Source organism: Pelobates fuscus, chromosome 4 (genome assembly GCF_036172605.1).
Source record: "Pelobates fuscus isolate aPelFus1 chromosome 4, aPelFus1.pri, whole genome shotgun sequence".
Classification (NCBI taxonomy): domain Eukaryota; kingdom Metazoa; phylum Chordata; class Amphibia; order Anura; family Pelobatidae; genus Pelobates; species Pelobates fuscus.
Window position 1 is genome coordinate 368,872,407 of NC_086320.1, and position 17,224 is coordinate 368,889,630.

At 39.3% G+C, this 17,224-nt stretch overlaps 1 protein-coding gene across 5 annotated transcripts in view; it reads left to right on the forward strand.

Annotated features, from left to right (window-relative positions):
* The window catches only part of PRKAG2 (protein kinase AMP-activated non-catalytic subunit gamma 2), a 282,862-nt gene that overhangs the window by 255,260 nt on the left and 10,378 nt on the right, over positions 1-17,224 (forward strand). For all 5 annotated transcript variants that reach the window (XM_063452703.1, XM_063452704.1, XM_063452705.1 and 2 more), the window contains 6 exons: positions 5,667-5,776; positions 6,869-6,950; positions 10,972-11,030; positions 11,752-11,797; positions 13,144-13,198; positions 14,095-14,221. In XM_063452703.1, the coding sequence (XP_063308773.1) occupies positions 5,667-5,776; positions 6,869-6,950; positions 10,972-11,030; positions 11,752-11,797; positions 13,144-13,198; positions 14,095-14,221 (479 nt within the window). The remainder of the gene's footprint in view (positions 1-5,666; positions 5,777-6,868; positions 6,951-10,971; positions 11,031-11,751; positions 11,798-13,143; positions 13,199-14,094; positions 14,222-17,224) is intronic.

The following is a 17,224-nucleotide window of genomic DNA, read 5'->3' on the forward strand; positions in this document are numbered from 1 at the left end:
ACAATTCTACCAAACCTATGTCCCCTCCCCTCTTTTAAATATGGCTTACATCATACTTGGCGATTGCAATCTGTCTCCGAGTACTAGAATGCAGACCGTTCCCTAGATACCGGCTGTGGTACTGTGTTTATACACTTCATTCTTGCTCTGCGTTCCTTGAGCACAGGAACATATATAGATCTCTAAGTATATAAAAAGAATATAAAGTGAGCAGAGTATCTCACATTGTTCTAGTAAATGTCTTCCTGACAGATCCTTATTAAACAGATGGCAGCGTGATTCCGGAGCTGTACTATAACAGCTTGTATCTCTGCTTCTAAGCTCCCTTCGTGTGCTTCACTTCCTCATTACAATCACTCACTGCCCGACACTTTGGAACAAAGACGAAAACCTTTGTTATTCTGTTCATTGCTGCGTAATGTACAGTATACATCATACAGGCTGCAGAGCATATTTAAAATCATATCCCCCCTTCTAACGTGATGCTCATGCACTTTTATATTTTTAGATATATAATTATTATTATTATTATTATTATTATTGTATATATATTTATCGAATTATAAAGGGTAAATCCAAGCAACAAATAAGTGATTGGAAGTGGTCATGGTGCCTGGAATCTGCGTGTGCCGTGTTTCGCTATGAAACGTTGCATGTACAGATATTAAACCATTAGCTGTCGGAGTTGTCACTCCATCACCGGCAGCGTTGAGAAATGTAAATTTTGTGCAATATTATCATCTGAACACAGCATGCAGGCACCAGGCAACCAATGGCGCCCCCCTTTTGCCCCTTACCTCTTGTGCTACCCTGTCATTCCCTGTCAGCTTGTCCTCCATGCCATCCTTTCTCCTCCTTTCTTCCTGGAGAGAATGAACAAGAATCAGCAAAGCTTTATTCTTTCCATAAAACAAAGAGATGGTTAGTCTTGACTATTTACATTGCCACAGTAAAATTCGCTAGAAATGTAATTTTTCCTCTTCAAGAAAAGTTCTTAAGAGAATGGAACCATTCCATGTAAGTGCTAGACCAGGCTATCCCAAAATTATCAGCCTATCTATTTCTATTATTATAGAATCATGGGAGTTGTAGTTCAGCAACATCTGGAGGGCCGGAGTTTGGGGAAGCCTGTGCTAGACTCACCAATTCGCATCCAGACAGATGTGGTCATTTGACATCAGTGGTGAATGATTGGATCTTCCTTCCATTGCTCTCATTGGATTCTTGCAATAAGAGTAGGTTGGGGGACTTGTCTAGTTTCTGAGCTCAAGGAATATGGAATTTTATCAAGCTGTTCTATTCTGACAATTATTCTATAGCAGCATATCTATCTGTAACGGACCCGTGTACCATGGTCAGATGATGAGTTGGGCAGAAAAATATTGATGCGCACTTTATGCAGTTTGTATTAAAAGTTTAGAAAATGATTTGGCAAATTACCTTGGCAAAGGGAAGTGGGTCAACAGGACTTGGAACTCAGCTTCTCAACTTTTCAAAAACTGGCCAAATTATTTAGAAGACCAGCAGTAAATCAGCAGTAAATGGCTTCATGCCAGAATAAAAAAGTGCATTATTTGATCTCCGTTTTAGCAAGAGACAAGCCAGACTCTTTTTGATGCTCTATCGGTCAGTCTCTAGTGTTGTTAGTATGGCTAACCTATACCTTCCCTCCTGTAAACCTTGACCCCCTGCATCATGAGAAAGATCGGACAGGACCCTGAGGTTATTGCTATCATTCCATTTTGGCTTAGAATGGTATGATTTATGAACATGCTAAATTTCTTTCAAGGGAAATATTGGAGGCTTCTGATTTCAATAGACTTACTGAAATTCAAGCGGTAGCAATGCAGACCATAGAGACCTTTCACCAAACAAAAGCTTGTATCTGAAAGCTTATCTTAAAGGGAATCTCCAGTGCCAGGAAAACAGTTTTCCTGGCACTGCAGGTTCCCTCTCCCTCCCACCCCCCAATCCCCAGTTACTAAAGGGGTGAAAACCCCTTCAGTCACTTACCTGAGGCAGCGACAATGTCCCTCGTCGCTGTCTCCTCCTCCGCGCCACTCCTCCTACTGTCTCCGTCGGCCGGTGGGCGAGACTGATCCCGCCCTCCAGCCGAGGAGACCGCATGCGCATTAATGCTCCCCATAGGAAAGCATTGAAAAAGATTTCCAATGCTTTCCTATGAGGAAATGAGCGACGCTGGAGGTCCTCACACAGCGTGAGGACGTCCAGCGACTCTCTAGCAAAGAAAATCTTTGCTATGATTCAGAAAGTGACCTCTAGTGGCTGTCTAGTAGACAGCCACTAGAGGTGGAGTTAACCCTGCAATGTAATTATTGCAGTTTATAAAAAACTGCAATAATTACACTTGCATGGTTAAGAGTAGTGGGAGTTGGCACCCAGACCACTCCAATGGGCAGAAGTGGTCTGGGTGCCTGGAGTGTCCCTTTAAGAAGGATTGGGTGAGGAGGTTGTTGACCCATTATTGTAATCTATCAAGAGATTTACTTTCAGTATATATCATTGTATCTGGAATTTCTTCTTCCATTTGAGTGTTTCTGCTGGAGTAGAATTCATGAGATCAGTATAGGGTAGTCAACTTAACGTTTTTTCATTCCAGTCTGAAGAAATGTTTGTTTTATTTCTTAAAATGCAGATTGCGGCTCTTAATCAGATTTTTATCCAGATACATGGCCTCATCAAGTGTCTCTACATAGCAGTTACCCACCTTCACCTTCCAGCTTGCAAAACTATATCCAACTTGGATGTAAAGATACTGCTGAAGGTTGTATGTGATGCTCCCTTCGAGCCTTTGTATTCCTGTCTCACAAAACTTCTCTCTATTAAAGCTTTCTTTTAAGTGGCCATGCCACCATCTTGGCCAAATGTATTGTTGAGCTTCAGGCCCTGTCGTGCTTACCTCTGTACCAAATCTTTAATGTGGACAAGGTGGTGTTGGCGGTGCAGCCATCCTTTTATCTAAATGTCCTGATTTCAGCTACCATCACCAAGAAGTGATTTCCTGACTCTTTATCACCCATCTTATTTCTGACTTAGAGTGGAGATTGCAATGACTGGTCAAGTACTTTAATATTTACAAACAACCTGTTCCTCTCAACAGCTGTTCATACGTGTCCAAGGGGCAGCCAATGGTAAAGTGGTTTCCTCTCTATTGCCTAAGGGATCTAATTTTTCTGGCCAACATCACATTTGTGAAATCTTCACATTCCTATAGGGAGGTTGCTACTTCATGGGCCATGAAATCTTGTTTCTCTCCAGAACAAATTGGTAAGGCATCTACTTGCTCATCTTTTTATACCTTCCCCAAATAATATTGTCATGACCTCTGAAGATGTGGCTTTTGGGTGCCTAGTGTTGCAAGTGTTGGGGGAAGATAGGACTTGAGTGTCCCCATATTTTTGTCTGCATTAATAATTTATTATCATTATGATAAATGTTTTGGCTCATTTGCGAAGATTGCCAGTGGCCCCCTTTTTGTGATTCACAGGTTGTTCACACATCACTTGCACATTTATACATTGACTGATGTGTGCAGGTATACACCATCTTTAGTATAAGTTTTGGCAAAGAAGGTGGGATTGGGGAAACTCTGCCAGACATTGAGTTTTGGCGTACCTATATTTCTATATTTCTTGGCTAAACCTGCAATTAATTGCTGGTGAGATATCTTTGTGGATATGGCTCCAGCTGCAGCAAGGTCAGATCAGGTTTTTATCCTCTTGAGATCAGTTGCAATTGAGCCCCATTGGGTTGGATCAAAACATAGATACCATGACGTGGTTTAAAAACCAACAAAAGCAAAATGTACCTTTTCTGATTTGAGTATTATAAGGCTAATATGATGTGCTGTGCTCCCTACTGTGAGAGCATGTAGAGACGCTTGGGTACCCAAGCGATCTCGCCATACTTATTGTTCTATGCATTTATGCTTAAAGGCATACCCAGAAACTTAAACTAAGAATGGCATTTTATCAAGGCATTCACCAGCAGTCAGGTTAAAATAATATAAACAGTACATTTTCATATAAAGCATATCATTTGCTGCATTATCCAGGTTTTTCTTTCTATTCAAGCAAAGAGTATTTGACTTTTGCATCTCCTGCAGACAAAGAGTTAAGAGTCCCCTGTGATCAGTCAAGCATTCAGACCTAATTCACATTCCCTTGATGGGAGGCTTCAGACTCCTTGCATGTTGCTCCGGAGCTAGTCAGCTGGTGGGTACCTGTCCTGTTTTGTGGCTGCTGGTTTAGACCTGCATGCACGTGTCTGTTTACAGACTGCACTGTAATATGTAGTTGAAGCCGGCTGGCTTTATGTGGGAGCCTTGGGCAGGTCTGACGTACAGTCAGCAGACAATAGCAGAAAGGAAACCCTTCTCTCTGACAATGCAGAGCACCGTGAGAACAACCTGACTGACACTTTAATTTAGAAACCGCTGCAAGGAGATGACACACTGGCTTCCAGGTATGAGTTCATGTGTGTGTTACAGAGGTTCTCTAACCGCTGTCCTAATGAATAAAGCAACCAGTGGTGGTGTGCAGACGGTGAGGAAGGAAACATTTTTAAAGAGATTAAGTGATTAAAAAGATAAAATTAGGAGAACATTGTGACATTTCTCTTATTTTATTTGTAAAACCATAGCTACAGTGGTACTCAACATTTAAATATACTTCATAGAACACTGCCACGAATTGCTCTTACATTCAAAGGCGAATCTGGTCAGTGTAAGTGGATGCACACACATCGGTCCCCAATCGATGTACGGAACATCCATCACCGCTTGTCTGAAAGCTGCATTCGAAGCAATGTGGTACGCCGTGAGCACCATTTGTGGCTCTCTTTATGGAAGCGGAAGTAGTGTATAGTACGGTATTTCTTTTAATAAATACACAGAACTTGGTGATTATTTCATTTATTTTCTCTCTTCATACAGATGTTTGAGGATGAATGTCTTTCTTTTAATGGAAATAAAAACACGTCTAAATTATTGAATATTAACTTGACTGGAGGAGGGTTAGTGCACCATGGTTGCTGGAACCTGACATAGCCTCCCAGTATACGTGGCCACTTCCCGCATTTTAGTATTCCTTTACTGCGTCATCTTCAGTAACATAAAGATTATTAAATCAGAAAAACAGGTTCAGTCTGGAACTTCTGGAATAGATAACGTAGATGGTCGATCTCCTCTTTTTCTTTTCATTACAGCTTTTTGCCATGATACCCGTATTGCTGGGAGAAATGGTTTTCTGATATTCGCAAAGATCTTTTTGCTTTTAGACTGTAATCTCGTGTTTCTCTTTCTTGTAATGTTCAGTAAAGGATTGTTACTCCCTGGTGGTATACAGTTCTTCAGAGGTTGTCTGTGCATTTATAGCTGATACCTGCTAAAAAAAAACGAAAACAAAGGACATAGCTTTGCATCATGGGAATTGTAGTCCACAGCAGCTGCTATCTGCCCTATGAAGATTACTATTAAATAAGAGAACATTTCCCCTCCTAGTAAACTGACTGAGAGGTTTGCATCAAGGCCTCAACTCCTTTTTATGGAAAAATGCACACCTCGCATTTCCTGCTAAGTGTTTGTTCTCTTGTATTTCAGATAATTGAATCTAACCCCCATTAATGACTCATTTTGTCTCTTGCAGCTGTTCCAGAATCAGAGAGTGATATCTACATGCGCTTCATGAGATCACACAAGTGTTACGACATCGTTCCAACCAGCTCTAAACTTGTTGTATTTGACACTACGTTACAAGTGAGTACTGGGCTACTGCTTGTGATGGGGACTCAATGCCTGCCTAGCTTTGTGCTCTGCAATGCATGCCAGTGTGTCTGATATTGCATGAGTCCTACAAATTTTCTGGGGGAGACGACTGATCTTCGTGACCATCTCCTTTTCTCTACTATTCAAAAGTTCCAATGTTACTCTAAATATTTCAGATTTGTTTATTTTATTTTAAGGATATGTGACGATCTGTCCTTTTCCCAAGATCAAAATAAAAAGCATTAATGCTTAAAGGGACACTCAAGCACCAAAATCATTATTGTAGTAAAATGTTGCAAGGAGGCTGTGGGAAGAGTCGTTCATGTTTTTGTGCATGAATCATTAGTTGTGTGGCATGCAGGCCATTATGGTAAAATAATGCATAGTGCATCATGGGAAGATATACTCGCCCAGTACCCATACTTGTTAAGAAGGTGAAGGTTATATTTATTGCCACTGCACCCCTCTCCCAGTAGATATTTTGACAGTGTTTGCTGGAGTGAAAATGGAGCGGTAACTTGCACAATGGCAACAGTAACTCTAAGGGGGCACTCCAAGCACCATAACCATTTCTGATATTGTTAAATATTTTTTACGTGCTTTGTTTAAACCTCTAAAGCTCACACCCTCTGCTGCTGCTACCAAGATAAAGAGGATTTCAAAGTCTTTATTACTTGCACAAATGTGGGCATCAATAATCAAAATATTTTATCTGATGCTAAAAGCAGGAAATACAAGTCTTTATATAAAAGCCTTTACTAGAAGGAGCCGCGAGGCCTGTACATTAAATTAATACATTATTAGTAAAGCTAGTGACCCATATGTGATATTCTTTTTAACTGTTAATAAACAAAAATCTATAGTTATTTGATTATGTATGCATTTCACAATCCTCTCATTATCTACCAGCCCGTGGAATGTTATATTTGAAGAATAACCATTGAACTCTTGCGGTTTCCATGCGCTCCATCGTACTGCCTGTGTGTACAGCGTTAAATGAGCTACGATACAAGCTGTTAAAGAGCTATGTATATCTTTTATCTACCATGCTTGGCTGATTTACACTCTCTTCTTTCCTTCCAGGTAAAGAAGGCTTTTTTCGCATTGGTAGCTAATGGCGTCCGCGCCGCTCCTTTGTGGGAAGCAAAAAATCAAAATTTTGTAGGTAAGCACGCTATGAAGGTTTTTAATGTTTAATTTTTATTGGAAAATATAACATTTGTTGTGTTGGTTTTTGTGTTTTTTTGTTTTAGTGATTATTGTGATTGTCTCAAAGTAGTAGAAATGCATTTGATAATATCCAAAATATCTGGGCAGCAAATTATTGATGGGTTTTATTTATTTTTGATAAATATAGGTTTGTCAGTAGAATCATTTTGGATGTTTTATAAATGTATAGAAGGTGTTTTAAATATTTTTTTCAAATAATGTCAAATCCTTTGTAAAAGATAAAATTGTAAGAACACTTCTAATTGAACTTAAATTAGGGGGAAAAAAAGAAAACGGGTGTGTATGTATATATCAGCGATTCCTAAACTGTGTGCTGCGGCGCCACGGCAGACAGGGGCCGCTGCTAAATATTTCCCTGGTGTTATGATCATAGCACCGGGAACCGTGCCTCACTCTCCCCTGCTGGCTCTGCAGGACTGGAGGGGAGATTAGAGATCTCCCTCACTAGCCAACTAGCAGTGTAATGCTATAGCCGGCAGGGGAGGGAGAGATTACCCGGGGGAGCTCTAACCTGCATCTCCACTGGGTTCTCTTCGCGAGCGTGAACTCACGCACACTGTACCCCTCACGCACACACTACATCTTTCACAAACACACTGCACCACACACACACACACACACACACACACACACACTCTTGTGCCCCTATCCCCTACTACAGCCCCTAACCCGGCAGACCCCAGGTAAGTTGTTGAACTGTTCTTAAACAATTTAATTACTTACCCCGGGAGGGCACCACAGCATTCCTGGCACCATAATTACTAGAGTGCTGTAGTGGTTATGGTGCATGGATTGTTTCTTTAAATAATTTACCAGTGCCCCTCCCGAGATTAGGTTCTGGATCCGTCCCTGACAGAGAAACATTTCTGCTGAATAGGGGCCCAGTACATGCCGCAGCGCTGTACATGTATACAACCTAGAATTTTTTTTGACTTGGGACGCCTTGAAAAAAATATTGAAATATTAAGGGCGCCTTGAACCTAAAATGTTTGGGAACCACTGAGATATATATATATCATTTTGCTTGTTGGATGAATGGCTATGTGAAAGGTTTCCATTTATTTCTTGAAATTTAGTACACAAGCAAGCTTTCTTTATTGAGCCAAGTATTCCTACAAAATAATGTATTTAAGTGTATGTAGAGTAGTTTTTTTTTTTTTTTTTACAATGTTGGTGCAATGTTAAGCGAATCTTTGCATCCATCTACCGTATATACTCGAGTATAAGTCGTGTTTTTCAGCACATTTTTTGTGCTGAAAAACCCCAACTCGACTTGTACTCGAGTCAATTGTCTGTATTATGGCAACTTACATTGCCATAATACAGACAAGGACCACCGGGCTCATTACAAGCCCGTCAGTCCTGTTGGGGGCTGGCAGAGAGCTGTAACTTACCTTTCCTGCAGCTCCTGTCAGCTCCCTTCTCTCTCCTGCGTTCCGGTCAGCTCCCCACTGTAAATCTCACGAGAGCCGTGGGGTCAGAGCGTTGCCACGGGTTACCGTGGCAACGCTCCGCGCGGCAGTCACACCGCGTGATTTACAGTGGGGAGGTGACCGGAGGAGAGAGAAGGGAGCTGACAGGAGCTGCAGGAAAGGTAAGTTACTGCTCGCTGCCAGCCCCCTCCTACACAGCCCATCCACTGGACCACCAGGGAACGAGTGCCCCCCTCCCTGGCCAGCTAACCAGCAGGGAGGGGGGACGAAAAAAATAACATCCAAATTTAAATAAAACATAAAAATATTAATAATCTTTAAAAATTAAATAATGTAAAAATAATATATTAAAAATATAACAAAAAAAATATTAAAATAATAATTTAAAAAAATAAATAAAAATGCCCACCCCCCCACCAAGGCTCTGCATCACACACACTGCATTCATACATACATACACACACACACACACACACACACACACACACACACACACACACTGCATTCATATACACACACACACACACAGACACACACTGCATTCATTATATACACACACTGTAAATAAATATTCAATTAATATAATTTTTGGGGGATATAATTTTATTTAGAAATTTACCAGTAGCTGCTGCATTTCCCACCCTAGTCTTATACTCGAGTCAATAAGTTTTCCCAGTTTTTGGGGGTAAAATTAGGGGTCTCGACTTATATTCGGGTCGACTTATACGGTATCTATCTAGGGCTTCACTCTCAGATCTCCTTCGTAGTTGCGTGTTATTCTGACCAGGTTAACAAAGCACAAATGAGACTTCAGTTTAAGCAGAGCCTAACAACACAGTCAACGTTTTGTCTTAACCGGACTTTTTTCCTAATTAAATCAAATGGCAATCAACAAAATTTCAACACAAGCAGCAAACCCAAAAAGAAGGGGAAACTGAGCAAGAAAGAGGCTGACATTTTTTTTGTCATTCGTCATTCTGAGAAATGTAACCTTTTTATCTTTTATTTGTAACAAATTTTTAGCTTCTCAGTTGTGAACGTGGTGTTCTCACTCCTACTTTATCTATTTTTCATTATTTACATTTTTCCCGGTGCCAATGTCGTTGGTGAAGTGACTCATTCAATCTTCCACTCGCTCAGTTTCATTCGTTTTTTTTTTGGTTTTGGTGTTTCTATTTAGATTTTGTTGTTTGCAATGTGGTTTAGTTGAGAAAAATCCTGTTAGCTGACTGTGACTTTGTAGCTTGTGTCTGCTTCAATACAAGCTGCTTTACAGCATTGTACTGTGTCTGCACCCCTTTAATATTATTTTTATACAAAGATGTCCTGGCACTGCCAAGGTTTGATGCTAATGTTCTGCCATTGCATTCATCGTTTCAGGCTAGTTCTTTCCTGTGATCTGTACTTCTCTTGCATGTGTGTAAATCTTTTTTTTATATTTAATAAATATATATATTTCTTTACTGTATGCATGTGTTCTGGAAGTAAGTGGAACCGCTCTTTAAGTGTAATTTTCTTGATACAATCTTGATTCAGTCTAAAGTTCTTACAAATCAGCTAGACACAGTAAAGTGTATGTCTATATGTGTATACCCATATTTTTATATATATATATATATATGTGTGTATATATATATATATCAGACACACACCATATTGTTTGTTTTCTGTGAATGGTGTTTGGGTATAGAAGATGTTGTACAGTTAAATTACAATCTCCCCTCCACCCCCCCTCTCCCCCCAAAACTAGTTTAGACTTTGATACCTTATGGCTCATCGGTCGGTAGTGTACATTGCTGCCTTGGGGATGTGTTTAATTACAGGGCTGCAGTGATCTGGAATGCAGGACTGGAGAGGAGTTAGGAAAAGAGAGTTTGATAAAGTCTTTTATAAAGAACTCCTTTACAAGTTCTAGACGCGAATGAAATGCTCTGCACTATGTTAAATGAAAGCCACTGTAGGCCTCTCCTTTGTGCAATGCTCTGTTTAAGTCAGTCGATTTGTGTTACTGGTACATTTTGTGGAGAGAAGTTAAATGGCTTTTTAACCCTTTCTGCTCCAGTATTTAGCAAATCTTTTATTATGATCATGCAGAAAAGGTTAAAGCGAGATGTCCCACTCCCCTGATGCAATTAGAATGGTATGTTAAATAGACTTTGAATGTTTTTATTCCAGTTTATGTAGCAGACCGCTTGAGTACCATTTACATGGCTAAACAAAGTGTTGTCTCCACATGAATCTTTTATACATCCATGTTATAAGTTTGATTACAAAGTGCTGTACTTTAATCAGGGATATTGCTTTTCCAGTGTTTTGATTATACATTCCTGAATACAGAAAATGAAAACTGATCATTGTAGAAGTCTTGATACGTCAGTTCTGGACTGAAACATTGAGGTTATTGATATGCAACCTTGTAACATGGCATTAAGTCCTCTGAGTGCTGTGTGTGTGTCTGTCTATAATAGATTTATAGGGTTTTTTTACATTTGAATTTGTGTTAATGTTTGTCTTATTTTCCAGGTATGTTAACAATTACAGATTTCATAAATATATTGCATCGATACTACAAATCTCCCATGGTAAGTTTAAATACAAGGAAGGCATTGCAGAGAAAGATGTTATTTATCAATAGTTTGAACTGTAAAGTATGGAAAAGACGTTGTTGGGTTCACAAACGTTTATTGAAAAGAAGTAGATTATCTATAATGCAACATTTATTACAATAAAACATGAAGCAATTCTAATTTAGCTTTTTGCTTGTGATATCTAGAACATCTGTAAGTCCGTTATTAATTACACCCATACCAATATTGGGTAACTAATAACGGAGCTAGAAATACAATGGTTTTTTGGTTTTTTTTTCCTTCACATAATGTGGAAAAAAATTGTGGTCTGTCTGTCTGGTTTACGGTCAAAGGTGAAGAACCATTGAGATAGATAAATGATGTAATTGTAATAAGCTTGGTGATCCATTATTTAGTGTTTAATATTGGCTCATCCATTTATTAAACTGTAGTTTATTGCAACGTACATTCTGCTAAATTCCACCTTCAACAGCTAGAAAAGGCTGTGATGCTACAGTAACCAATTTATTTTAGTCTGTTTACAACTATTGTGGCCCCACCAGATCCCAGGTTTAAGAACCATTGGGCTGTCCTAAAACTCTCCCGGTGGAGTGTTACCAGCGAATGAGGTTCTGCTATACCAAGTGATATAATGTCTATGATATGTGCTGTGCGATCCTTGCATTGCTTAATATTAATCAGACTGCTGAACCTTCCATTTTCTGTTTAATTGCAGGTACAGATTTATGAATTAGAGGAACACAAAATAGAGACGTGGAGGGGTATGTATTGTAATAATAGGATCAGTTTATCGAAGTGACTTTTTCAGCACAATGACTCCCAGCTCTATAACATACTTTATTCTCTGAAATAAATTCTCTAATGAAGAAGGAAAAAACACACCACAAGGGGGCAGTATTCTAAATAGGTGAAAGGGCATATTAAATAAAATCTCTGTTGCTATTAGAGTTTGTGGCATTGGATGCACACAGCCTCCGGTATCTGCATACTTTGCACCCTGGATGTTAAATTGATTTAATTATTGAATCCGTTTGTCTCTGAAGCCCCTAGTGATTGTTTATGTGACAGCTACTAATAGACGTGGGCATTGCAACATGTACACTGAACCGTTTCTCTGCACTATTTCCATTGTCATAGCCCCAGTGGCAGGAGCTATGCTCATTAAAATTAAAGTGCTATTGGTGCATAGACGGCTCCTTTAATTATGCCGTGATTTGTACAAACGAATTCCCTGCTCGGTGATACCTGTCTAAGATCATACTATATGATGAATGATGTTTGGTTGTATTGCATCCATAAGGAATTGTGAAACTTTTCAGATAGACAATAAAAGCTTTTAGTAATTTAATTCACGTATTTTCTTGAATTAAACAAGTGCAACTGCTTAAATCCATAGAATATGAAATGCACAAATGCATGAGATTATACAGCACTCCCCATGACATCTCCGTCACTTCCTTGTATTGTTTTCCCTGGTACGTTGCTAAGATCGCAGCTAGGAAGCCGTAGGAGTAGTATCTATTATATATGTTATTTCTTTTGGAAAATGCCTTCCATTCATAGTAAAAACAAACAGCGGTATGAGTCCTGCTGGCTGTCTCGATGCTTCCTATGTGAGACGCTGATATCCTGTATTTCACAAGCATTGTTTCTCATCATAAAAAACAAAATATGCATGATTAATTGCATTGTGCTCGAGTGCAGATATTTGCCACTTTCAGCATCTGTAGTGTCCAACTCTTTTTATTATCAGTTTTATGTGTTGTTTTTTTTTTTTACTTAAAAGTTTTCAAATGTTTATTCAGATTTTTATAAAATGAGCATTATTATATTTACAGGTACAACCGTCTGATTGTTATGAATAAAATCTGCTAAGGTTATTCCTGGCGTTCAGATCAGACATTCTAAGAACTTAGAATAAACAGATCACAGTGTTTTCAATGATGTTTCAGTACAACTTTAAAATATATATATATTTGCATTTTAAGGACTTTGCCAGTAAAACACGAGAACTAATGGCCCTTGAATTGTATCTTTCTGATCTTGTAGTAAGCTGCGTGTTTGTTTATCATTGTGTATTGACTGAAATTCTCTCTAATTCATACAGAACTATACTTACAAGAAACATTCAAGCCTTTGGTGAACATATCCCCAGATGCAAGGTAAGGTTTGAGTTCCTGATCCTTATTTTGATTTGGAAGGCGACTGCGTCGGGGGTAATTTCTGAATTGTCAGGAATTCTAATTTTACTCAAAAATAGCCGGATTGAAAAGATAACGGATATGGATATAGTTTACAATTAGCTATATTGGCCTAAAATGGAATTTTGAGTTTTATTTGTAAACAATTCCCACTTTCTCATTAAGAGTTGTTTTTTTTCCTGCGTGGACCAGAGGCCTTTTCTGTTTTATTGAATAAACTATCTTTATTAAACTAGGGATCCTTTTCAATATTTGCAGTAAATCTACTATTTACAATTTAACATATATCCTTAAAATCCACTATTTCTATAGTCTATCTTGCCTTGGCTTAAAGTATTCTATACGTCCATTAAAGAGTTACTTCACGCACCGTAACCACTTTAATGATTTGAAGTGTTAAAATGCAAATGCTTTAGGACAAGCGTTTCCATTTGAAACATTATCCGATGCGTCTTCTTTGAGTATTAATCCACTTAATCCACTAGGTGGCACTAAATGACAATTCTGAAAAACGTAACGTAAATGTGATCATAGGGAATATAACACACATTTTTAATAACAGCACAAAACTGTGTCCCTTTTTAATCAAAAATTTAATTTCAGAGTAAAGAAAATTAAATAAAGTTTAATAAGAATCAAACCCACTATTTTATATTTAATCGAAAAAATTTGAAAAACTTTCTTCTGCTATTTCCAATCAAGAAGTTCCCATTTTTATACATAACTTGCATGGTTTACTTTGTTTTGCACCACTTGGGGGGTGGGGGGAGGACAAATATAATAGTAGTGGGAGGGGGTGGATCCTTTCTCTCTAATACCTTTTTTTTTAATTTATATTTCTTTTTCTTTTTACGCAGCCTTTTTGATGCAGTATATTCTCTGATAAAAAACAAAATCCACAGGCTGCCAGTTATTGATCCAGTCAGTGGGAATGCACTTTATATTCTCACCCACAAAAGAATCCTCAAGTTTCTTCAGCTATTTGTAAGTAAAAAAATATATACATTCGCAATATATGTGTGTGTGTGTTTATTTCTCTGATCTTTGAATGTCTCTATGTATCCATGTCTGTAAAAAGATCTTAAAATGTGTCTGGCTGGAGATTGTGCACTGCTGTTTAGGAGACTTTTTATTTAAAACCCAGTTATTGTTCCCAGCAAATAGTGAAATAAGGCAACATGTTGGTCTCTCTTGGAGAGGCGAGAGATGTGGCTTGGACCTGCCTCTTGTGTTCGCAGGAGTTCAGTAGAAATGTTTGTCCAACGCGGCGGTCGGTTGGCTAGACTGAAACAAAGAAACTGTCAAAATGTTACGTATTGAACGTAGTCTTGCAAATATGGAATCTTCTTTGAAAATAAGGTAGTAAGCAAGATGAATGGTCAGAAAGGATTATTCACAGGATATTCCATATTTTTATCAGGACAAAGGGTGGCCAACCATGTATATCCGCCAGGTCAGCTAGCTGCTATTAGGGACCCAAGAGCTCTTCAGACCCGTCGTTGAAGTGTGACTAAGGTCTCTAAGGACCTCTTCCACTGGACCAGGCTGTTGTCTCTACTTCCAGGCAGGTATCAACACCTCTGCCTACAGTATATCCTGCCGATTCCTTTACAAAGGCTCTCAGGACGAACGTTGTTTATTTTTTATATTTTTTTTAACACGTCCCAGGAATCGGATTGGTGCAGCCAGCCAATAGGTCCGAAGACTCTGTTAGTGGGATCCATGAACAAACCACACAGTTCCCAGTGTTGCTAACAGACAGTACTTTATTTTCAATTGGAACTAGCCCTTATCCACATTACATCTCTCTTATGGTGACACACTCAATTACATACACAAAACATAACCATATAGGGAATCGTACAATGCACTGGTAATACGATAATCTATTTATAAAAGGGTGGGGAAGACAATAACGAACAAGACATATCTCCCCCAGCTGCAGAAATCATAATATGCGAATCTACCTGAAAATACAACGATGGTGACAGGACTAGCTGCTATAGCTCCTGGGCACCCACATTTTTGAAGTGCAAGTCCAATTAGTTGTTTTGTCCAAAAAGAAACCAATCTCTAGATACTATTTTTTTTTTTGTCTTGCTTTAGTTTTTGTCTCCGTAGATAGTGATGGGTTTCAACAGTGTTATAAACCCAGGAGTGCGTTGCATGTTTCTCTTTTCTGTATAGGGGTTAAATCGCGATCTATCGTTTCAAAGGCTGCTTTAGGTCATACCTTTCTTGCTCTGTCTCCAGACCACCATGCAAACCCCTCATCAGACTGAGAATTAGTGGTGTGCCACTTTGTGTATTCCTTTTTCTATCAATGAGTGATCACATGTGTAGGGAGATGCACACACTGCTGGTTTGTGGCTTCACACATGGCTATGTAGCTCGCAGGTTAAGAGGTGTAAATAGGCCTCTACACTAGATGGGCTGCTGGAACCATGTGTTGCTTTACCGGCCTGATCACGTGGGCTGCTCGTGTGTCCCATCTAATTTCTGACGTGGGCTAATTAGCTCGAGCAAACAGTTTGAATAAGACTGGTATTCTTAGCAACATGGCCACCTGGGAGGCAAAAACAGTGTCAAAGAATCATTTTTCATTGACCTGCTTTTTATTCAGGAGAATAATTACACTCTGTAATCACATCTGTGGACATTGAGCTTTAAATAAAACCTCTCTGCTCTGCAAGGAATTCAAATTCTCAAATGTACACGTTACTGTCTGTGATAATGGATGCTTTCTTTACTTCATTGCTCTTTCAAGGGAAATTCACATCATTTTATCATTTGAAATAAAAGATTATATGTAATATAACCTTTATGTACACACACATTATTTTGTATTAATCTGCCTTATTGTTACTTTATGGGTGCAATCCATTTTTAAATATTCCGTAGTTGGAAGCCTCACTGACCTGACACTAAGACCGTGCTCCTTGAACTTCTGAAACTAGCATAGTGTGCAGGTTTGACGTGGCCAGAATTTACACATAACGTCTGGATTTGTATCCATACTGTAGTGCCGGGGTACCTGCATGGTATTTGATTCAATAAATAGAAATTCTGAAGAAAGAGGACTTTAAAGAGCTAGATTGAGTCAGACCCAGCAGTGTTTACTGATCTAAACATTGAGAATTAATATATTTGGCTTGTTGGTCTGACAGAAATGCATAGATTGAGAGACAGAGGCCATTTAAATTGTTTGCACTCTTTGTAATGTCCCTTTGCAGGACTTTGTTTGCTAATAGTGACCCATAGTGATGCCACAATGTGTGTTTAGTCTACACCTTTAAAATCTAATCATGTTTAAAGAGGATTTAGACTCCTTTTGGTTTAAGGCAAAGAATATCACGGAGGACAGGAAGAGAAGCCATTTGCTGTTTATATACGTAAATCAGGGTTATTCACTAAAGTGAGAATTTAAAGTGAATTAACATTTCAGGCCACGACATTGAGGCAGCTCTGCTCACTTACCCTTTTGGCATCGGCTAAATCCCAGTACCAGCCCTGGGATCAAGCTCACAAAGGCATTAGCCAGATACCCAATGTTATGGGGGAAAAGGCTAAGAAGCAGCGAGTGGACCCGGGCATGGGCTCCCGAAATAGCGGGGGTTTTGCTCTGTACGACCCTGCGGCCGGAATCAGCCAAGATGGCGCCCGCTGAGGTCTACACCGCTATGTCGTCTGTTGTGGACAGCGCTGCAGCCGATACCTTCCCTCTGCCTAAGGCAAGCATGGTACATCGGGCCCCCTGCTGAACTGGGGGACTCAGCCCCATCCACCAAAGCAGACATTAAGGCTTTAAGGGAGGAAAGTAAGACCATGTTTAACACAGCTTTGGCACCAATTTGGGTTACAACACTAACTGAGTGCAGGCAATGGAGGAAGGCATGGAGGGCACAAAACTAGTCCAAATGACTACTGATGCCACTATAGGCGCGTTGTGTAAACAATGTGCGGAACAACAAGCGCAAATAGCCATCA